Raw genomic sequence first — 24477 nt, 5'->3', positions numbered from 1 at the left:
GGGTGACCGATTTTAGCTTGACACCCGATGCCTGCTGCAGGTGTTGGTGAAGCAGCAGGGCCGTAGCAAAGCTTTCACACGGGTCAAGAGTTAGAGTGCCCCCTGATTTTTGACTCCGCCCACTTTAATTTAAAATCTTCCACACTAATGTAGTTTGTTGTGACGGAGCTGAGGGAGAGGGAGTGCTGGGAGCGTATGGTGGCATCACATCGTGTCCCTTCTTTCTTTTTGATTTGGGTGCACTTCCGCCATCCGCCCACTCCCTGCTGCCCACACCGCTCGTCATCCTTTGGATTAGGAACTTAAAGGACGTAATTCCAGGACTTCCTCCTGAAACCAGATCGTTAGGGGTCGTGATGTGACTCAGCAGCACGCTCCATCCAAAAACAAGCAGCCTCAGGAGGGAAGTCCTATTCTGGAAGGGTCATAAATAATCCATGTCCCATTGCTGAAAACGCTCCAGTCAAACTCCCGTTTCAGGTTTAATTATTAAAGGATTGGAAAAGTAAAAACACTAAAGCTGGCGGAGGTGATGCTGATCTGTAATGATGATGCTTCTGTCCCTCCGTGGAGGCATTGTTTAGGTTTCTCTCCTCCAGCTCTCCTGATTTGGGGGGAGGGGGGGAGTGGTGATGGAGCAAAAGGGGGCAGGACTTTTCTCTCCGGGTCCTATTAAGAGCAAACTTTGTTTTTGTTCTCCAACTTCAGCTCAGTCCTCTGCAGGCTGCGCTCTAATCCTCCTCCCGTCTCTCTGTGGGTTTGTTTTTCCTCTCCTGTTTCTGTGTGTGTGTGCGCGCGCGCGTGCACGAGGGATCAGGACGCACGGAGGATGCGCCTTTTGGAGAGACAAACACCCGAACTTGTGCGTCCGGCCGCTCCGGGGCTGTTTTAGTGGAGACTCCCATGTTTTTGTGGCTGGAGTGAGGAATGCCGCGGCTCCTTGGAGCGCTGACCGGGAGCATGCTCCGGGTTCGGCTGCTGCTGCTGCTGTGCACCGTGGAGTCTGGAGCCGGGGTGCCCCCCTTCCAGGGGTTCTACCTTCCACCTGCCAGCGGCTCGCTGCTCTCACCTGCCCGGAGGACAGACGGGGTGGTCCAGACTATTGACCGGATTTACCACGGTGGGGGGAAGGTGGGCTACCTGGTGTACCTGGATGGGAGGCGCTTCCAGCTGGACATGGAGCGGGATGAGTCGGTGCTGTCGCATCACTCCAGCCCCCAGTATGTGCGCGTGATGCTGGGGCAGATCCCCATGCAGCGGGAGTGCGCGTACCGGGGCACCGTGGACTCCAACCCGGAGTCCCTGGCCGTGCTCAACCTGTGCGGGGGAGGTCTGGAGGGCTTCTTCGCCGTCAACCACTCGCGCTACTCCATCACCCCCATCATCAGGGCAAGGGGACACGAGCACGACGTGCGCGCCCTGCACGATAGGGACGCGGAGAGCGCGCTTCACGTGTTCACGCGTGAAAGTTTCAGCTTCGAGGCTTTGAGCGAGGGACGCGACAGCTGTGGCACGCGCGACGGGCGCAGGGGACGCCGGCACGCCAAGCGGAGAAAAGGGAGGAGGTGGTGGAGCCGGTTCGCCACGGCACCGGCAGCTACGGAGCCTGGCGCGCGGCGCAGGAGGTCGGTCTCACGCGCCAGGCACGTGGAGCTTCTCCTGGTGGCGGACGAGACCATGATCAAGAAATACGGACGGGACCTGAACCACTACTTGCTGACTCTGGCCTCCATCGCCTCCAAGCTGTATGGGCACGCGAGCATCGAGAACCCCATCCGGCTGTCCGTGGTGAAGGTGACCACGGTGTCCGAGAAGGATAAGGGGCTGGAGGTGTCCACCAACGCGGCCGCCACCCTGAAGAGCTTCTGCAAGTGGCAGAACCAGCAGAACTCCCTGGACGATGACCACCAGCACCACCACGACGCCGCCATCCTCTTCACCAGGCAGGTAAACAAAACACTACCTGCGCCTTTTACGCGCCGGAGCGGGTTTGCGCTCCGGTGTGCTGCCAAGCGTGGAAGTGACGAACTGGGTTGTTTTGGTTCTGGTGGTTTTCCCGGAGGCAGCTGCTGGCTCACTGGAACTGGAGAGGCTTAATAAACACAGACGGGAATGAAAATATGAGGCTCCGTTTGCAAAAGAACACGGCTAAAAGATTAAAAACCTTATTTCACCACAGATGGCTTCAAATTATAATCTAAATCTAAATAACTACCTAAATAAAAGCAGTCTGAGGAGATCCCCTCAGTGTGAGGAACAGCAACGTGGATCCCGTGCTGATCCAAGAACAGACCTTTGAGATGTTAGGATTCATCTTCACCCCGCTTTATTTAGTCAGGCCAAGTTTCATGTCACAGTTAGTTATTATTTAGATGTGATCTATATTTACATGTAGACATGTAAACGATAAAATTCTTTAAAAAACATACAAATATGTTTATTATGCATTAAGTTTAGTTTAACTGATCTATTCCAGTTCAAAGCTCACTGTTGTATCAGCCTGGTAGCCCTTCTATGGCTCAGTACTCATGAAGCAGGCGTTCAGCTTCACAAAGGTTGGTGAACCCTCCTTTAGAGGTTTCAGCCACATTTATTTTGCTGCTACGAGAGAACGATGTCAGCTTTTTGGTGAAATCACCATAAAAATAGCTGCTAACTGCACGTTTCTTCTTGATTCCTCTGATTTAAACACCGGTTCAGAGGCAAACGCTGCACCTTCTCCTCCCTATGTCGGTGTCTTTCATGTTTTCCCTCCTGGGTTTTTTCCCACGTCTTCTTTTTTGCTGAATCTGTGCGTGAAGTGGTTCAGCGTACGTCAAACGGCCATAAAAACAGTATTTCCTGCGCCTGGTATTTTTTCTGGGCAGCCTCCCATATCTCCATCCTCCTCCCAGTCCCCTGACAGCCTGGGGAGTGTGTGTGTGTGTGTGTGTGTGTGTGTGTGTGTGTGTGTGTGGTGCACACACATTCTTCCTAGAGAATTAAGAATCAGCTGCTGGGATTTATTGCAGAAATATCTCCAAAAGGAAAAAAAACACTCCCTTCAAACTGGATTTCATAAGATCCTCCCTAAATTCTTCCTCTCATCGCTCACACATATTTTCACTTTCCAGTCTTGTCAGGAGTTGGGAGCTCCTCCTAGGCTGGAATAAGCAGAAAACGAGCATCTTTCCCGTCTTCTGCCGTTCCTTTTCCCTCCTCTCTGTTCCCGGCTCGGTCCAAACCCGCAGGGCAGCAGCATTCTTCACCTCTCCGGGTGTGGCTTCACGGTGGTTAACTCCAGTTGATGTGTTAGACAGCTTCGTCTTGGCGTGTGGTCGCGTTAGAGTCATGCAAGGTCTTGTCACGGCTCACACGTGTTGCGTTGCACCGGTTCCTGCTACACTCGTGCACAAGTTGGCGAAGTTGCAGGTGATGCATACCTGAGGTCGGCGTGCTGGCAGACACCTAGTGGGTCATTGGTAGCTTTGCTGCCACACACCTGCAGGAGTTAGTGAAAGTCAGAGAGCGACGGGACCCTCGGATGTTTGGGTTTGGCAGCGCTGGGCAGGGTCAGGCGGGCACGGAAACGCGGCAATCCAGACTCGGTTTAAATAAAGATAGACGGGCTTTGATCTTGGAACACCCTGGCGTTACTCAACAAGATTGTCTTTCTGCTTCAAATTTAGTCAACTTGTGAAAAGGTGTGAATTTCCTTTAAATGTGTTTCTTGCCTTCTGCTACACCCGGCGTGTCCTCCATATCACTAGAAAAAGCCTAAAAGATCCATATCAGCTAAAATCCTGCCTGCCTTTAAATCTGGTCATCCTGTCGAATCAGCACTTAGTATTCAGCCTTTTGGGGTCGTGTTCCCAACATGGCCTTCAACTCCCTTTGACCTTTGAACTCTTTGGCTATTAAAGACCATCATGGGGATTATTTTTGTTTATGTTTCTGACCACTTTGGCAGAATGCGGAGCAGGCTGTACCTGTCCAAACACACCAGTCGGCCCCATGGGAGTGATGGGAAGTGGGATTCAAACACAGCCTTCCCTGGAGAATCCCTGGTAATTTGTGCACACCAGGATTTGTGCGGATGTGCGAAGCAAAGATGCAGGTAGCGTGTGAAACAGTTGCATTCTTTCCAGGAAACACACGTGCACGGATTGTGAGAAACGACGTGCATTCATTAGTGTTTCCATTGAAAGGAAGCCAGGGAAGAAATACCGTGATTTTTTCCAGCTTTCCTGTATTTTCTGCTGGAAAATGAAGTTTAACTTAATGAGAATGAGCATTAACCATTTCTCAGTAAAATAACCTCAGTCTTAACTCTTCCGTGTTGTGAAGCGCATCCCGACTGCAGACATCAGCTCACTTTTCTCACCAGTCCACAGAATTAAAGGAAACTCGTTTCTTTTGTTGTTGGGTCCAATTACTCCCTGATTCTGTGCTCTCGGCAAGCTGACCCATACAGCAGTTCCACACATACCAGAACAAAACAACGAGCACATTGAGGGAACCCGGGAAACTTCTGAGTGTTCCTCTGTATGTGGGAATATTAAATGTGACGCATGGTTGTCCTGTTGTGGGCTTGGATGGTGAACAAAGCCCCGCTGTATGAGCAGGACGGAGCACCAAAGCTACTGATGAACCAACCTGTACTCCAACTTATGGGGTAATAAAAAAGTTACATCTACTGTATATACAACGTCATTTCAAATTAGGTCAATTTGGCATAGTTTAGCCTGTTAGTAGCAACATTTAGTCAGATGTAGCATGCTAAATGGCCTGTATAGCACCTTCTTATGATTCTACAACCCCCCAAGGCGCTTGACAACACAATCAATTATCCACCCTTTCACACACACATTCACAATAGTCACATTTAGCATGTTAGCAGCAGTATTTAGCCGGATGTATTATGCTTTTGGCAACATTTAGCCGCAGTATTTAGCCAGATGTAGCATGCTAATGGAAACAAGTAGCAGCAATATTTAGCCAGATGTAGCATGCTAACAAACTTAAAGCTTAGTTTCTCCTTCTGCGTCGGTATGGAGACACGCAAGGCCATTATACATCCTTGCAAGGGCTCTCCAGCAGGCTCGCAAGGACGTACGGAGTCAAGCCCACTTTTCTAAAAATCCATTGAACGAGATGGAGAACGCAAGCTTGTGATTGGTCAAGATGCTGCTTTCATCAGTAGCACTGCCATTGCCCCCTCAGCGTTTTATTCGTCGACAGAAATGACGGAAAACTTGGGTTAACCATAGAATGGTAAATGGCCTGTATTTGATATAGCGCCTTCTAGAGTCCTGGAACCCCCCAAGGCGCTTTACAACACAATCAGTCATTCACCCATTCACACACACATTCACACACTGGTGGGGATGAGCTACGATGTAGCCACAGCTGCCCTGGGGCGCACTGACGGAGGCGAGGCTGCCGAGCACTGGCACCACCGGTCCCTCCGACCACCACCAGCAGGCAACGTGGGTTAAGTGTCTTGCCCAAGGACACAACGACAGTGACAGACTGAGCGGGGCTCGAACCTGCAACCTTCTGATTACAGGGCAAGCACTTAACTCCTGTGCCACCATGGACACTAGAAGTAGTGTGCCATTTTTTTTGTCGCCTTTCCTACAATAAGGGCCTCTTTATTAGCGTTACTTAGTGCATTATTTAGCATTAATAAATAAATAAGCTCTTTATTAATGTTCCCGACTATTAAGTTTCCTTAAAGTCAGGACAAAGGGCCTGAATAGTAATGCTTTACTGAATATTAACATTAAGCAGTTAATACTTTAATAGTTTATTAATGCTTAAAAACGCACTAAGTAACATCAATAAATGGACCCTCATTTTAAAGTGTTACAGATATTGCAACATGTGACTAAATATTAATAATAAATGCCAAAAATAAATCTTTCGTTTAAAATCTCAATAAATTTGCTTAGAAAATATTATTCTAATCCACACACACGTGCTTTGGATTTAAGCTAAACCGATAGCAAAGTTGCAGATAGATTGCTGTTAAATAAAAGTAACCCACCAAAGTAAGAGTGGGACGAGACCCACTGTCAGAGTTTATTTGAGGGCAAGATTTTGAAACTGTTGAGCCATGGATCTTGTACCCATGGTTCATTAAAGACATGTTAAACTGGGGGTCTCTTCACCATGCTTTTATTTTGGTAATATGATCATGTTTATCTGAATATACATGTAAGTTAAACACATTTATATTGACTTTTCAACATTAAAATAAATTATATGTTCGAATTAAATTCTAAATACTTAGATTCACCATAATTCATTTAGATTTGATTTTAAGGATTTAAAATGATCTTTATCTTTAGATTCGGTCTGTTACTTTAAATTAAATGTGTTAGAACATAGCTGATTACAACCAGCACCGCATGTGAACTCTGTCCTACAAAACTGAATGTACAGTCTAGTTTCTGTTGGTCTGTACAGTAAAGTGTACATTTCCCAGCCCTCGCCCCCATCACAGCCAGCCCCTGTATTTGTTTTAAATGCTCTTGATATTTCACACGTGCTTTACTACGTCTGATATATGTTGACAACCTGCAGACAGTTCCCGGAGCACAAAGCCATGACCTCGGCCCCTGGTCTGTCAACGTTACGCAACTGGACAGAGCTTGGAGATGCATGGCTGACACAAAATAGCCCACTCCTGTTAGCAGTCGTGGTGGAAAATACCTTTGCACAGGTCCATGCGCCTACGCAAATACAACACAACACCTATTTAACAATGGCTTTGTCTCTGATAGATTAGTTGTGGCATCAGACTGGATGTTGCTTTGCCAGAAAGCTGGAGGGGAATGTTCCTCTCGTTAACGTGCACATTTCTGACAAAAACAAAGGTGTTTTTCTAACGTCAGTTCCTGAAAAATCTAGAAAACATATGCAAGGAAGAGCTTCACACAATTTAAACAAAAACTAAGATCAAAACAAAATCCCTAAAAATATTTGGGACTTTAGTCTTTTTTTTTCCCCAGAAGAAGAAATTCCACTTACCAAATATTTCAAACAAGCAACATCCTTCCTTATGGAGGTGAGGCTAACTTTGTTTATAAAGTAGCAACTGACGCTTGATAAAATAAAAATATTAAGTTCATCATCACAGATTTTGCATGTCTCAAATGTCTCACAAGAAGTTTCAATATCTAAAAATTGATGATCGATTGTCCTGCTTTAAAATGGTAAATGGCCTGTATTTGTTTGGCACTTTCTTAGCATTCTACCCCCCCCCCCCCCCCACACCCCCCAAGGCCCTTCACAACACAATCATCCACCCATTCACACATTCATACGCTGGTGAGGATGAGCTACGATAGCCACAGTTGCCCTGGGGCACACTGGCACCACCAGTCCCTCCAACCACCGCCAGCTGGCAAGGGAGGTTAAGTGTCTTGCCCAAGGACATAACAGCAGAATTCTCTGGTCAGAGTCGGGATCAAACCTGCAACCTACCGATTACTGGACAACCCGCTCAACCTCCTGAGCTACTGCTGTAAAAGTAAAACCCTAGCCTGGCAAGACCATCCTATATATGTGAATATAGTCGGGTCCTGACCCTTAAACAGAGCTCAGTCCATGCGCTATTGGACAATGAACAGCGTCCAAGTTAAACGGAAGTCCACGGTAGCGCTGAGACTGCCTCCAACCCCCTTCAAACCACCATAACGTAATCTTTTGTAACAAGGATACGATTACGCCACATTATCGCAACGGACCACTTACCTAAGGTACACTGGTGCCAGCTCGGCTTTGTAGCAAAATGGCGGCATTGGTTTTTATTTTCTTTAGTTGTTCCACTCCATCGCATCATCCTGCCCACCAAACCGATAGAGCGCTGTGATTGGTATAACACACGACTACTCAACGTACTGAGGCTCCAATGGGGAGCCTAAGTCTCCTCCCCTTCCGGTCATCTCACGGATCCCCGGAACAAAGAAAAAATGAGTGTAAGTGAACGGGACTACAAAAGCTATTTTCTTGTCCGCTTGGCCTTATGCCCCGAATCGCACATGTACTTGAATTTAAATCAAAAGTAATTATGTGAGTTTTGACCATGCTTGTCACAGACTGAGATTTTTTAGCTTGTAAAAATTTGTAATTAAAATGACAACAAATCAGACGTCGCATTAATGACGTCACCACAGAATCTCTTCTCCCCCACCGTAGCTGCTACACGGCCAGATTTATAGCTCTTTTCTCCGCGTTTAATGCTCCTTTCCTCCTGAAAGAAGGATTCGAAACTTGCTAAACTCACAACCGTTTGTCTTCATGTCTAGTTTGATTACGTCAGTTTGGTGAGACAAGTAACTGTAGTCCGCTACCTAAAATAACTTTTGCTTCCTGTCCAAAATGAGTGCTTTTTTGGCATCGAAATGCGTCTTTAAAATTCATGGACATGGTTTGTGAAATTCATGGTGCACATCAAACGGGATCAGGAAAAATATTTTATCGGCTCACAGAATCCCATTCATTTTTATATAGTATGGCCCGGAAGTAGATGGGCATGACTAACCCCAAAATTCCACTACATCCGCTCCGCCCCCGCTTTCCGCTGCCGCTCGCTTCCGAACTCAATTTTTACTGGTACCCGCTCAACAACGGCTCCGCTCTGGTGCGGAGACCTGAGGTGCGCAAACAGGCATGCGCGGGATTTTCAAGATCTTGCGATACAGTCCGAGCAATAAACGCGGAAGTTAGATCCAAACACCCGTTGTGTGGGAGAAGCATCGAAATGAACTGTTTAATCTGCCCATCATTTGTGTTTAGAGATCAGCAGTGTTTGAATCAACAAAGGGCGACTACTTTGATAGTGGAAACTGTATTTATGGCTTATTTTTGTGCATTTAAAGTTCAACCGCCATTGATAGTTGTTAAAAGTTGTTAAACCTGTGCATATGAAACAAAAAACGCCTTTTGTTTATCGATTTATTGTGAAATAACGGAAGTTGTGCTTGCTCCCTTTCCTATTGGGCGGTTGTGATTTCTGTCCATTGACTGCGGAGGTGCTCCGGCGTCTGGCAAAAATAGAATCGATCATATTTTTGCCGATAGCGGAACGGCGGGCGGCGCACTGCGCCAACTACCCCTGACTGCATCCCGGAGATCGGGGCGGGGCTAAATGTGGGCGGGGTCAAACGTTTAGAGGTGGGCGGAGACAACTATTTGACTCCAGCGTCCTGCCCCTCTCTCAATGGAACCAGGAAACAGCTATGCTATGTGTGTGTTCAATGCTGTAGCCGGGACAGAGGGAAGTAGCTGCCAAAATCAAGGTAAGCCAGGATTTTTCTTTCTCTGTTTTAACAATATCGAGGACCAATGTTGGGCGAACGTTTTATAAACTTGGAAATTAAAGTTTTTTTCCCCATTATGAGTTTTAGATGATACATATAGCGTATTTTACACATGCGAGGCGACTTACTTTTGAGGAGAAATGTTTACAGGGTTCCCGCGGAGTCTTAAAAACATTGAATTTATGAATTTGAAAGTAATACCTTTAAAAGACTGGAGAAACCCTTCAATTTTGGCATCTGGGTCTTAAAATTTGTGTTGGATGTAAGTTTTCTGTACTGCATTTTTCTTCTGAAGTTCATCAAAATATTCCAAACAAGAGATGACATGAAGAGAAGCACTAGTATTAATAAAGGCTATTTTTAGACATTTATTTCAATTTTGTGTCTTTACTGTTTGCACTGTTGCTTTTATACAATAGAAATACTGCAAGAAATTAGGGTGATAAAATTAACAATAATAAAAAAACGTCTTAAAATTAAACTAAAATATAGGCAACAAAAATTATTGTTAAGGTTCTAATGTCAAACCAGAGATCCGGTTATATTTTTAAGCATTTGTTTAAAAATATAAACGATCTTCTACCAAGTGCCCACCCAGTGTTTTGTCAAAATATATTGGTAAAGTTGTATAGATAAATAAATGAAAACTAGTTCAATAATTTTATTTTATTTATTTACTTTTTTGCTGATAGTGCTGTGAAATAGGTATTAATTTTCTATATGGCTTTAGAAAGATCTTAAACAGACTTAAATTTAAGTTGAAGAAACCTGTAGGAACACTTTTATAGCTTTGGGGAGATATGTTGTGTGGTCATGATTACTTTTTGGTGGAAAATATATTTTACAGGGGGAAATGTTAGTTTTTTAAGCTTTTTATGTTCGTATCTGAGTTCTACACCTGATGGGCTTTATTATTATGGTTAGAGTGCTAATCTGATATGTGTAATTATATAAACGTTTTGCTCAGTCAAGTGTCAACAGAATAACATGAATGTTTTCATAGTGAATGAATGTTGTCATTGTATCACCAAGGTCTGAGGAAGACAGAGTGCAGGCATGAAAAAGACGGAGAGAGGAAAGAGTAAAACAGGTGAGAGACAATTTGATTAATTCTTGTAGTTTAACTGTTGCTTGCAGATTAAAGCATAATTCCTTCACTTATTTCAGGGCCTGGAAGTGGTCCCTCCTAAGAAGTCCTGCCTTACTGAATTAGTCTGTTCAGCATCAGGTATTGTTCAAACAAGTATTATTGTACACAACCCCCTAGGTTGTCGAAATGGGATGTGGGAAGATTCAAGATTCAACTTTTTGTCATATGCACAGCTAGAAAAACACGCTTTCTGCACAATGAAATTCTTACTTTGCCAAGATTAGAAAATTAAGACCGTTCCAGACGAGCACTTTTTTTTTTCAAAGCAAGTTTTTCAGTCATTTCTCTATTTTCATTAAACCAGAATACTAAGCAACTGATCTTTTTTACAACTTGCACTGTTAATATGCTTTTTATGAACCACAATCTTTTTCCTTTCTAGCAGAGGCTGAGAACTTGCTGGAACTGGACACAGGGAACAGAGTATGTTTTATATTGTTGGCTTTTCTTGTGTCATTGTTTCTTCTCCAACCTTTATTTTAATTAGAGGTGTCAAATAATTCCATTACTTGCAATTAATTTTTTACAGCCATGATTAACGTGTTATATATTTTAATTATGTTAATCATTTTCAATCTACTGCTTCTTTATGGGACTTTTAAGTAAACCAATTTCTTTTCTTTTACGCTTCTTGCTGGTGTTCTTAAAGGGTTGATGTAAACTCATAAGTTGAAGGGTTGACGTTACAGTGACAAGACCGGTGAGAGATTAGCTGCAGCAGTGTTTATTTCAGCGACCTTGTTATCTTTACTCTGTTTTTTTCACCCTTCTTGCAACTTTTTCCAAAGTTATTGTTACCATTTGGATGTAATGGGTGTGTCACTGAGCATCAAAACTGCTGACAGCTTCTCTCCTGTATCAGACGCACATCCGTGCTGCAGTTTGGAAAGACCACAGCATCAGCTGTTTGGCTTGCTGTTAGCATTGAAAATAAGGCTTATATTATGTACAGTTATTAGATTAAATTAAAAGATTACATTACTTTCAGATCATACATAATTAATGTAAAATATGTTTTTAATCTCTTGACAGCAGTAATTTTAATATTGTCTTTATTTTTGATTAGGAGAATTCTCTGCTTGAGGACACCTTTGAGGCAGCAAGGTGGTGTACCACAAGGTCCTTCAAAGGAAGCCTTTCCCTTCCCCAGGTCATCACCATGGACAGGGAAGCTTGCCGGAGGGCAGTGGAGAGGTTATGCTTCTGTGATGGCCTAGATGAACAGGAGATGAACGATTGCAGGGAACCGTTCCTGTTCATGTTTAGTTTTCAGTCCGACTATGAGGAGTTCTGCAGAGAAATTGAGGAAAAAAGGAAGATGAGGGTGTTTTCTGGCTTTGAAATGCCATAGTACAGCGGTGTCACAGTTTTTGCATTCTTTTTCCTCCTCACATTGTTTTTTTGGAGGTTCTCTTGTTTTTTGTGTGCTTTTTGGTTCATTTGTTTGTACTTTTTTTTTTATTCCTGTGTTGGCTGTTTGCTCTATTAAATTTACCTTTTCTGAAAAATTTAGTCTGCATTCTTGGGTGTCTCACACAATGTCTCACCACCCCGCCTCAAACCCTGGCATGTTTTAAGAAGTATCAGCACAATTTAAGTCTCTGGTCCTCTTAATGTAGCTGATATAACTGAGTGTACAACAAATTTACCCGTGTCTGTACTGTTTTACACTCACTTGGGAAATGACTATTAAAATAAAGGCGGCATTGATAAAATCAACTATTAAAATGGTTTTGACAGGTTTAAAGAATAGTCTATCAAATGCCTGAACCTTTTATAGAGGTACCAAAAGTACCTATTTTAGCTAAAAGACACAAATACCTATGTGCTATAAAATACACATACCATACAAAAGTAGAAAAAAGAATAAAAATATCAGAACAGATTGGATCAAAAATGGAGCCTGTAATTATCTGCTCTTTAAAATTATTATGACATCCAGCAAATAAGTCATTTAATTACCAATGTTATGCTTTACATGAGTTTTGTGGGTTTTTAGGGCTTTCTAATCCTTAGAAAGGGGCTACTCGCGGTTTCCTGGTTACATTGAGAGAGGGGCAGGAGTCAAACAGTTGTCTCCACCCACCTCTAAACGTTTAACCCCGCCCACATTTAGCCCCGCCCCGATCTCCGGGATGCAGCCAGGGGCTACTCCACTGCGCCGCACGGCCGCAGTAGTGGAACAGCTCTGATTGACTACAACGGGACCGATTTTGCTGCGGAGTTCGTGCCGGAGCGGAGGTAGTGGAATTTTGGGGTTAGACTCCCTATGGAGCATGGCCTTTCTAGGCTAGTAAAAACTATTATTAATGTGGCTAAACAGATTTAGCTGAAAAGTAAAAGTTCTTTCTATTATTGGGTTTCTATCTTCCCATTGTTAACATAAGCTATTGTTAGCATAAGCTATAGGGCTTGGGATCATGTCGACATCACTGACGCGGCCGCCCTGTTGGCGGCCTCCGAGTCCTTGCTTATTGCCTGTTACTCCAGTCAGCGTGCTCAGAAACATTCTTGCAGCAGCTTCATTTAATCTATTATTCGTTTGATTGATTTTCATGCAGCCATGGTAAATCGCTGCTGCTTTGTAGGGTGCAACACGTGATAGCCAGTGAAAACTTTTTAAAGAGCGGTGCAAACGTGCCCATGAAAGGCATCAGGTTGGAAAAATTAGCACTCATTTAGCATCTCATCACAGACACAACAGGGACAAAAGTCACAGAAGAAAGGAAGGTTTTCTCAGAAGGATCTGCAGGACTTAACGGATGAAGAATAAAGTCACTTCCAGGATCAAACTTTAGACTGGAGCTTTCTGATTAATTCATAGCAAATAAGTGCAAACGTTTTCCACTTGGTGAAGTCTTCATCGGTCACTCTTCCTCGTCAGGGGAAATCGTGTTCATCTTCTTATTGTACTTTATTTATACATTAGAATTTTGATTTTGAACGGAAGGACCCAAGTAGACGCTGTTATGTATCTTTGGGATGAATCTGTGTTGTCTTCTGCAGTCTCTTTGTCTGCTCTTTTCCGGGATTGCTAAAGTCAGCCCGCAGTGGATTTAAAAGCTAAACTCTCAGCGTGAGGGACTTCTGAGTGTGTGTGTGTGTGTGTCTGGCCCTGTTTGTTTAACACCGGTGTTGGCTTAGATTTCAAGTGGTCTTGTACCTCACACATGCACAAGCACAGCTGCGATGGAGTCCTGACCTCTACAGACACCTGTTCTGTTGTTTCAGCCAACATTACAGTAAGCTCTCCTTCTCTTGCTTTTTCTCCTCAGTATCCGGCATCACTCCATCCTTTCCCCTGGCTTCTGATACTTGAACTTATTTGTGTTTCCCTCCCATCCTTCCCATTTTCCTTTCTTTCTTTCAGCCGACCTGCTGGAGGAGAGGTTTGTTTCTCACGTTGTGAAATCCGTGAAAGAAAAACAGCAAAGGGAAACTTTTCAAGAAGCTTTGCCCAACAGTTTTCATGCATGTCTGCACACAAACAAGGAAAAAAGAAACTTCAGTTCGGCCTGGCTCTCTGCAGCCGTCCATGCAGCCATAATCGGCCTTTGTTTTCTTCTCGTGTGTCCAGCAGTCAGCTGACAACAGCTCCCGCTGTCTTCCTGTACAGTTAATGAGCACGTGTGTTGTTAGTGTCTATGTCAGCGTTTCTATAGCCTCTCTATGTGCATGTATCTACCTAAATATGATTATCTGAGGGTGTGTGTGTGTGTGTGCATGAGTGTGTGTGAGAAAGGTGGTCCCACCCAGTCGGTCATGCGTGTGAGTGCACAACACGAGGGTTTGTCCCAAAACTGATCAGCCTAGAGTGGGTAAACACCCTCTCACACACCACCCAGTGGGCCTGTCAGCACCACTTCACGTGATGATTCATCCTCTCGGCTGGACCTTAGCGCATGTGCCTGCTCTTTTGCACATACTTTAGACTAAATGTGCATTTTCAGCTTGTTACATTATGTGAGTGAGCGTGCACGGGGCTGGTGTGCACCGACGTGTTGGTATGATTAACCGATTGATATCTGCTCTCAGAGAGGCTACATGAGCATGTGAGGGATCAAAGAGAGGGTCGATACTCACCGAAAGGGGTGGTGGTGGTGGGGGGGGGGGGGTAGGGAAACGGGGAACAACATCAGGCATATGGTATCGGTTCTAGAAATCACCTGATAAAAAATGTTTTTGCTTGTTTGATTTTAAGCCACAAAAACAATTTCAGGATTGGAGGGAAATTACAAAATCTGCACTACAAAGGGTTGGGGTTGTGTCGTTACAGGTGGTAACAGGAAGTGATTAACACGCACGATCACACAGTTGAAGCCACACTGCAACCCAAATGTACCAGAACTGTGTAGAAAGTGCACGCACCAGCACAGCTACCCAGCTGCTTCCATGTCCACACGTCGTCTCTGTTTACTACCTTTAATTTGTTTCCCTCCTTCAACCCCAATGAACTCCTGCATATAGTCGTGTACGGCAAGCCGCAAGGACAACAGACACCAATAACAGCACAACAGCCTCTGGATCTTCTGGGTTTTTAGACTCAAGGGTCCAACGTTTTACATAAAAACAACCTATTTTAAGATCCGACGTGTTGCTACCGCACATACAGTGTGATCAGTCAGTTTGCGTCTGAGCGTTGGGTCGTATCGTGTGAAAACATGACTCCTGAACTTTGCCCTGCAAGGAATTCCTACAGCTTGAGATGGAGCTGAATGCACAAACGCCCAGCTTTACAAGAGCCAACTGATACTTAAAAAGCCACAAAGTCAAAAGGTCCACAGTGCTAAACAAAAATAATACTTACAAGTCCAGCAGCAACAAAGCCAGGCCATCATCAGTCTGTGATTTCATAGCCTCCTTTAACTCATTCGCTGCCAGCTGCTTCCTGATCGGTAAAGCCCTTCGCTGCCAGCGTTTCTCACCACTTTTACTGTTTTTTTAAGAGTCTCAGAACGTTGCGCACTAGGATGATGTCGACGCCATAACAACCAAAACAAATCGGAGACTCATCTCTCACATCAGGAAGAATCCACGCATTTGGAGCTTTATCCGTTCCAACTGATACTTAAAAAGCCACAAAGTTAAAAGGTCCACAATGCTAAACAAAAATATTACTTACAAGTCCAGCAGCAACAAAGCCAGGCCATCATCAGTCTGTGATTTCATAGCCTCCTTTAACTCATTCGCTGCCAGCCGTTTCCTGATCGTAAAGACCTTCGCTGCCAGCATTTCTCACTATTTTTACTGTTTTTTTAAGAGTCACAGAACGTTGTGCACTAGGATAATGTCGACGCCATAATAACCAAAACAAATCGGAGACTCACCTCTTACATCAGGAAGAATCCGCGTGTTTCGAGCGTTATCCATTCTTTCATAATCCGTTGTCGAATTGTGATCGGCAGAAGCTTTTCCAGTTCGCGCCTCACTTTTTTTTTTACAGCAGCAGCCCAAAACGATCTCCTAACACATGGATTTTCTGCTTCCTGATCACGTGACGTGTGACGTTTGCGGATGATCGGCTTTAGAGCTGAGATGTTTGTTCTCCAGGTGCGGGGGCTCATTCCGATGCCCACACAGTAAAAAATGCAAATGATGACTTTAGTCGTCATTGGCAGTGAATGAGTTAAACTAGCGTAGGTTGCGTCGACGTTCACTCTGGTTTTAGCTCTTTGCTGCACCTCCATAGACATTACTCTCTTACTTTTAACTCCAAGCTCCGCCATGATGCCAACAAAACAGGCAAAGTTTGTTCTTGTGCTTTTTGTTGATGCTCAGCAAACTCAGATCCTAGCTGCTTGCCTTTAGCTGTTGCCATAAAGCAGGTAGAGATCCTACCCCGAACCCCAAAACTGTTAAGTGTAGTTTCTGGTCAGCAGAGGGCTGTTAAAAACTCTTTTGTTGCCTTAAAAGACCAAACAGGCCTTTAGTGATGGCATCATCGACTTTGATTAGAACACAGAGACTAAATGCGTTTTATTAGCAACGTCAATGAGAATTGTTCATTGTTGGGCTAAATAAATCTCTTATTGAGTTTTGCATGAGTAAAAAAATTGGACTGAAAAATCTGCCGACTCAGTTTTTCTCTTAGAAGCTTGGATTAAAAGATGTTTCTGATGAACGCGTGTTTACTCTTGAGGCGCTCTGCTCTTCTTCCTTCAGGACCTCTGTGGCCACCACTCCTGCGACACCCTGGGTATGGCTGATGTCGGCACCATTTGCTCCCCAGAGAGAAGCTGCGCCGTCATAGAGGACGATGGGCTTCACGCCGCCTTTACCGTCGCCCATGAAATAGGTGGGCACTGATCCGCACGTGCTCACAACGACATGATGACGCCGGGACGCGCTCAGCTGTCGTCATAATCTGAACTCTCGCCATGTTTTCTTTTCCCGTTCTTTCTGCATGCACACATCCAGGACAAGTCCTGTCAGAAGGGCGGTAGCTTTTGAACTTGAACTTCTCCATGGAACAAACAAAAACTAAAGGAGCATAAAATGTTTTGCCTCTTTCTTAAGAAATAAACCTGCATTGAAACGCTGGAATCAAAGGATTTTGTGCAGTTTGGGGTTCTGGCTGCAGAAACTTTCATGCAACCTTCCAGAGATTTGATATTAAATGTCTTTCTGCGTCTGTCAGGTCATCTGCTCGGATTGTCTCACGACGACTCAAAATTCTGCGAGGAGCGCTTCGGCGTGAACAGCGACAAGCGGCTCATGTCCTCCATCCTCACCTCCATCGATGCCTCCAAACCCTGGAGCCGCTGCACCTCAGCGACCATCACCGACTTCTTTGACGACGGCAATGGTGAGAGACAGTACCCACGTAAAAGCTCCAGGAACTGTGTTCTCGCTGGCCGCGTCTATGTGATTTTTACAGCTAACAGGAGCACAGATTACTTTCATTTAAAGCCATAATCTCTATTAATAGGTACTTATTTAGAGTGTAGCTGCGGTGCAGCCAAAGATCAAAATGACTCATGCTTTGTGTTCCAGTTTCATCAAGCAGTGTCATTCATGGCAGTCATAAAGCACTGCTGTTGACACTGCTCAACACTTCCAAGGCTTTAGGCATAATTCATGTTCCAACAGTATAATTTTAGGTTTGGCAGCGTCTCCTCCAGTTGCTCCAGGATTTTTATTGAGACTAAAGCCATACACCATGTTTCACTTCTTTAAAGTTTTCATTTTTGTGTAGCTTCACGAGATTATTATGGTCTGATGCTGCACCTCAATCCTGTGCAAGAATCCTAAATGGTCTAAAAAGTGTCCTAAATAGTTTTTCTGTTATTTGATAACCACCAAACCAGTTTCAAACAGGATATAGGAGCAGTTCGTGTCTGCTGTAGATACTCTGAACAACCTCAGATGACCTTAACGACAAGCTAATAGAAAATCCAGCACAAAAGTGGTCTGCTGCTATCTTAAAAATGATCCAAAATTGAAATAAATGAAACCGATTGGTGACAACAATTCAAAGTAAACAGTTTTTAGTGCCATCAACTTCCCATCGCTGTTATTCTTGCAGAAATATGATGAAACTGCTACTAGCGCTACAGCTAGCTGCTACCACTGATATTAGCATTTGCAAATAATCACAGAGTTCAATAGAAATAATAAGTGTAAACTGAAATATGATTAAAGTTTGTTTTTTTTACAAAAAATTGTTTGCATCTTATTTCCTGAAAATGTCTCTTTTGGACAGCCTCAGTTTGAAGAAATGAAGATTGGTTCTGTCTGTATCTACACGCTAATTAACAAGAACCAAGACCAAAGTGGAGAGCTGTCATTTTTAAAAGACTCTAACATCAAAATTTTAGTTTTTATTTTATAAAATGTTATCTATTATAAAATCATCAGTATCAGTTATTTACATAAAATTCTGTGGTTATGTGCATGTGCAAGAGCTAGCTGTAGCACTTCCTGGGCAGCCTGAGAAACTTCCTGTGGGAATTTTTACATTTCTGCCCGTATATGCATGAACCACAACTATTGGAGATTTGAAGTCGTCTTGTAAAGACTGAAATTCATTTTGGTTCTGGCCAGGGTAACGACTAGCCTTTAGCTTGTCAATCTGGTCTAAAATGGACTCAGTTTCACCAAACTGATGTTTGATAAGTTCTCTACAATAGATAAAACATTTATTTGTCATTTACACAGGATTGTAAATGTGAACAAAACCCTCCTGAAACCTTGTGGTTGCTGTTTCTGTGTGTCTGAAACGGGAAGTTCTCTCTGTGTCCCACCAGCTGAGTGTCTCCTCGACACTCCTCGTCAGCCCCTCCTCGGATCGGAGGAACTTCCGGGTCAGAGCTACGATGCTGTACGCCAGTGCCGGCTGGCCTTTGGGCCCGAATACACCGTTTGCCCAGGCATGGATGTCTGTTCCCGGCTGTGGTGCGCCGTGATCCGCCATGGACAGATGGTGTGTCTGACCAAGAAGCTTCCAGCGGTGGAGGGGACGCCCTGTGGGAAGGGACGCATCTGCCTGCAAGGGAAGTGTGTGGACAAGACCCGCAAGAAGCACTACTCGGTAAGAGGGACTGGGGGAGTTAGAAGACGAACAAAAGGAAAAGAAATCAAAAGCAGACGTGTTGTTGACGCCAAAACAACCGAAACAAAGCGGAGACTCACCTCTTACATCAGGAAGAATCCGCGTGTTTAGAGCGTTATCCGTTCTTTCATAATCCGTTGTCGAATTGTGTTCGCAGAAGCTTTTCCGGTTCGCGCCTCACTTTTTTTACAGCAGCGGGCCAAAACGATCTCCTAACACGTGGATTTTCTGCTTCCTGATCATGTGACGTGTGACGGACGCGGATGAAGATCGGCTTCAGAGCTGGGATGTTTGTTCTCACGACGCGGGGACTCGTTCTGACGCTCACACAGTAAAAAAAATGCAAATGACGACTTCAGTCGTCAATGGCAGTGAATGAGTTAAGCGACAGAATTGATTGTGTGGCCCCATCTGGTCTTATTTAAATAGAACTAAATTAAATTTGGCCAAATCATCCTGGAAAGCTCTCCAAACCATTTGTATCAAGAAACAAAAGAATATTCAAAGTCAAAAGGCATCAGGAGCATCCCCCCCCCCCCCATAATAGACCTTTTATCCTTCTCTACGTCTTGCAGTGAGACTGAAGATTATGGAGCTTTTATGACGGAAAGAAGTGTTTTAGTTTCTATCATAAAAGGAGTGGGAGGGCTGAACTATATCACCGCAAATCTACTTCGTCTCATAAAACGTTAAACTCTACGTATCCTTCCTGCGGGAGGCCGTGTGAGATTCACACCGACTGAGCTATCATCACATGATGATGAGAGTTCTTTTCCTCTTTGTAGTCTCATTTTTTCATCTTTGTGGCTGTTTTCCCTCTCCACATTCACTCGCCCATCTCCCTCGTTCATCTCCGTTGGACTTCTCCATCTCCAAGGTGTCCAACCACGGCAGCTGGAGTTCCTGGGGTTCATGGGGGCAGTGCTCGAGAACCTGCGGAGGCGGGGTGCAGTTTGCCCAGCGTTTGTGCAACAACCCGCCACCTCGAAACAACGGGCGCTATTGCACCGGAAAGAGAGCGATCTATCGATCCTGCAACGTCGCTCCATGCACGGCTTTGAGTGAGTGAAAGGCTCGATCACTAAACTGTGTGACAAGTGGCAGCATCGTCTTTAATGGTGGCCTTTTCTCCTCAGGTAAAAGTTTCCGTCAGGAGCAGTGTGAGGTCCGCAACGGTCCCCAGACCGATCCAAAAGGGGTGAAGACTTTTGTCGAGTGGGTGCCTAAATACGCGGGAGTTCTTCCTAAAGATGTGTGCAAGTTAACCTGCAGGGCAAAAGGAACGGGCTACTATGTGGTGTTCTCTCAAAGGGTAGGGCACCACTAAGGCGCGGCGCGGTGTGTTGATAAATGGGGAGAATTTGATGGGTTTAACATCTCCCTACAGGTGGCTGATGGGACAGAGTGTCGCCCTCACAGCAGCTCAGTGTGCGTTAAAGGGAAATGTGTTCGTACAGGCTGTGACGGCATCATTGGCTCCAAGCTCCAGTTTGATAAATGTGGAATGTGTGGAGGCGACAGCACGGGCTGTGTACGGGTAGCTGGGAACTTCACCAAGAAGAGGTGAGGATCTGACATCAGTGTGTCCTTTATTTTATAAATCTGGTTTCAGTTTAAAGAATTGCTCAAGAGGAGGATCAAGAGTTACCATTTATACAAAGATTCACACTTGATGCAGTCCCCTTTCCGAACAGTAGGTGTCACTACTAAAACACTACAGCTTTAGAAGAGGTCACGTTAAGCAAATTCAACATAGTAAAACTAGACAGTGCTTTTGTTTTCTGCTTTACTATAGAACCCCGGGGTTAAAGCTGGAATAAAAAATGGTGCCTCTATTGGCTGGTTTCAGTACAAGTTTTAGGCCACGCCTTCTTCATGGAAACAAATGGGACTTTTTATTGAATTAAGAGTTTTCATCTTTCCGATGTATATTCATGTTCTACGGTGCACGTTTGTTGCACCAGGTCATGCAGGGCACATACATGCAAAAGGTTTTCGACATATGAAGAATTTTTAATGTGTAATTTTATTCTTATTGTGGTTGCAAACTCATCCTAAAGTTACTTCACACTTCATCCACTATCTGGCTCACAGAGACTAGACTGACAAGGGAGGCCTGCAATCAACTTGTCACTATTTTATTCTGGGTTTCAGTGGCCAAAGCTAAATAATATTGCTCTGCATGTTGGTCTAGCCACGCTCCACTGGAGCCTCAGCAGGTCTACCATTGGCCTGACCAGTTTTGTGTTATGCCAATCACAGCACTCTATCAGTTTAATGGGCCAGTCACAGTGCTTTAACAGTTTCGTGGGCCAATTAATGTGCTTTAACAGTTTAGGGGGCCAATCACAGCGCTCTAACAGTTTAATGGGCCAGTCACAGTGCTTTAACAGTTTCGTGGGCCAATTAAAGTGCTCTAACAGTTTAATGGGCCAGTCACAGTACTCTAACAGTTAAGTGGGCCGATTAAAGTGCTCTAACAGTTCAAGGGGTCAATCATAGCGCTCTAACGGTTTGGTGGGCCAATCACAGCGCTCTAACAGTTTAATGGGCCAATCATAGCGCTCCAACAGTTTAATGGGCCAGTCAAAGTGCTCTAACAGTTTAGGGGGCCAATCACAGCACTCTAATGGTTTGGTGGGCCAATCACAGCGCTCTAACAGTTTGGTGGGCCAATCACAGCACTCGGCCAATCACAGCGCTCTAACAGTTTAATGGGCCAGTCAAAGTGCTCTATCAGTTTAGGGGACCAGTCACAGCGCTCTAACAGTTTGGGGCGGCAATCACAGCACTCGGCCAATCACAGCGCTCTAACAGTTTAATGGGCCAATCACAGCGCTCTAACAGTTTAATGGGCCAGTCAAAGTGCTCTAACAGTTTAGGGGGCCAATCACAGCACTCTAATGGTTTGGTGGGCCAATCACAGCGCTCTAACAGTTTGGGGCGGCAATCACAGAGTTATAACAGCATAGTGGGCCATTCACAGTGCTCTAACTGTTTAATGGGCCAATCACAGCGCTCTAACAGTTTAATGGGCCAGTGACAGGGCTCTAACAGTTAAGTGGGCCAATCACAGTTCTGTAGCAGTTTGGTGGGCCAATCACAGCGCTATAACATTATAGTGGACCATTGACAGCGCTCTAACGATTTGGTAGGCCAGTCACAGTGCTCTAACAGTTTGGTGGGCAGGATGATGTGACAGAACAGAACCACTGAGATGGCGGCTAAGATGGTGGCTTGTTTGATTCCTTCCTATGGCCAAGCTCTGTCTATGGGTCATGGTCAGATGTATCAGGGATGGCTTGCCAGGCTAGTGTTTCCCATGAGAAAATGAAAAACCTTTGCAAATGTTTCAAGACATTTTGGAGACTCCCTCCATTTCCAACCACATTTTATCACCTACAATCCAGTGGGACACTGGTTTCAATCCCTCACTGGTAACTTTAACAGTTGATTATAATTGGAGTTTTTTCCACTTTAAATGAAAACCGACATACTGCTCAGAATGAACCATGTATGGTCCTTCTACTTTTCTTTGTTACTGAGGTTTATTTTGTCATCTCTTTCTTGTTAAGTTACAAGCTCAGACCTCTGAATCGCTGCCCAGACTGAAGATTAGCTCTTAAATTTAAGTGACATTTCAAGCTGATTATCAAGATTATCTTACTATTTACCTAAGACTTCTAACTCTGGTAATACCACAGTGGGCTGTCTTCAGAGCCAGACTTTAGTCGAGTTGTACAACGCTGCCATGTCTGGATTCCTTCATTTTGGATTCCCCATCATTCACTGTTAATCACTGTTGGTCCATAGCATGTCAAGCACTGATGTGACTATGCTTTATCTCACTAAATAGTAAAGGCTACACTGATGTGGTGAAGATCCCCACAGGCTCCACTCACATCAAGGTCCGTCAGCACAAAGCCAAGGACCAGACCCGCTTCACCGCCTACCTGGCTCTTCGACGGCCCAATGGAGAGTACCTCCTAAATGGCAAGTTCATGATCTCCACCTCAGAGACGATCATCCTGCTCAATGGTTCTCTGCTCAACTACAGCGGCTGGAGCCAGCACGACGAGTGGCTCCACAGCATGGGTCCTGGGGCTTTAAAAGAACCGCTGGTGGTCCAGATTCTAGCTACAGATGCCAAAAAGCCCCTTGATGTTCGTTATAGCTTCTTCATGCCGCGACGAACAGCTCCACAGCCGCAAATAATGCCAAAGCTGATCTCGTCGCAGATCACTACCACAACAGCTATGACAGCAAGAACCACCATGACTAGCACCACTATGTCATCCTCTACAGCCCTTGCTCTGGTTCCAGGGGTGACCACAACAACTGGCCCCTCGACCCCAGCGCCAGGGCCCAGGTGGGTAACAGGACCGTGGATGACGTGCTCCAGGACTTGTGATACTGGCTGGCAGAGTCGGACGGTGCAGTGTAAGGACCAGGATGGTAAACTGTCCAAGGGCTGCATTCTGAGCACCCGACCTTCTGCCTTCAAACACTGTCTGATAAAGAAATGCTGAACCAGCAGGAGAGGACAAGAAAACGTTTGAAGGAAGAAGTTTCGATCTAAAGGTCTGAAAGGATCTGAAACATTGGATGTAGAACCAATAGACCATTGAGTTTGAGACATCAACTCTTAAACGGGATTGTGAATGTTGGCGAGGAACGCCAGAATCAGACACTGGGAGATTCCGAGGTAGACTCGCTAATAAGCTAGAAAAATGACCTGGAATCCTTCAAGCTATGCAGAACAGAGGATTATCACCCTGACATGACTGATGACGGAAACTGCATGTAACTTCTACATGGACAATACCTGATTGTCTTTTCTTCAGCCTCCAAAACCCAGAGGCTTAGCAAGTCTTGCCCCATGGTGGCATGCCTGTTGTCTTACGCTTCCTCGAGTTGCTGTCACTCAACTTCAGTCATGAATTTGTTCACGGCAAGACCCCTGCAATGGGGAACTACTTGGTAGTGTTCTGTTTCGGGTTTTATACAGAAAAACATCAGGGTCCTGGATCGTCATTTGCTGTACTTTTCTTTAAAAAAAAAAGTGCTGGAGGCGTGTTGGAACATTTGACTCACTGGATCATCGTCCGTCTTTGTCAAGATCTTATAAGCTAACTCTGAGAAAAGCCTTTTCCATCAAATCCCTGTGCCAAAAAATGGTATATTCCAGTCATCTGATTGCAGTTGAATTTGTAATTTTCTCATGAGGTTTTATGGCTGAAAGTAACAGGACATGGCGTTGGCCTGGATTAGCATCACCCATTGATGTATTCAACTGGAAATCATGAAGAAGGGAAGGAAAGTTTTTCTATGGTCTAGTTAGGAACACGTACAACGTCTAATAATCAAGAATAAATAGGGTAAGTAAATGGTCACCAATGACCAATTTTAGGTTTGCAGGTGTATTGATTGTCTCCTGCTTTATTGTCCTTTCAGGAACAAATAGGGGC

The 24477-nt window shown here is 44.7% G+C and overlaps 1 protein-coding gene and 1 long non-coding RNA gene across 2 annotated transcripts; both read left to right on the top strand.

Annotated features, from left to right (window-relative positions):
- Window positions 1-714: 714 nt before the first annotated feature.
- LOC107381081 (A disintegrin and metalloproteinase with thrombospondin motifs 5) lies at window positions 715-23766 on the top strand. The gene is made up of 8 exons (XM_015952592.3): window positions 715-1947; window positions 16621-16753; window positions 17096-17263; window positions 18705-18988; window positions 19887-20070; window positions 20146-20321; window positions 20397-20572; window positions 22866-23766. The coding sequence occupies exons 1-8, from the start codon at window positions 928-930 to the stop codon at window positions 23536-23538; spliced, it is 2814 nt and encodes a 937-aa protein (XP_015808078.1). The 5' UTR covers window positions 715-927; the 3' UTR covers window positions 23539-23766.
- On the top strand, window positions 9168-11623 carry LOC139062664 (uncharacterized). Its single transcript, XR_011516238.1, has 5 exons — window positions 9168-9287; window positions 10341-10398; window positions 10476-10536; window positions 10841-10881; window positions 11525-11623. It is a non-coding gene; the product is annotated as an uncharacterized lncRNA (long non-coding RNA).
- Window positions 23767-24477: the final 711 nt, after the last annotated feature.

This window comes from Nothobranchius furzeri, chromosome 14 (assembly GCF_043380555.1).
Source record: "Nothobranchius furzeri strain GRZ-AD chromosome 14, NfurGRZ-RIMD1, whole genome shotgun sequence".
NCBI lineage: Eukaryota > Metazoa > Chordata > Actinopteri > Cyprinodontiformes > Nothobranchiidae > Nothobranchius > Nothobranchius furzeri.
Note: the sequence above shows the minus strand (reverse complement) of the source record. Positions and strands in the feature narration are given on the sequence as shown.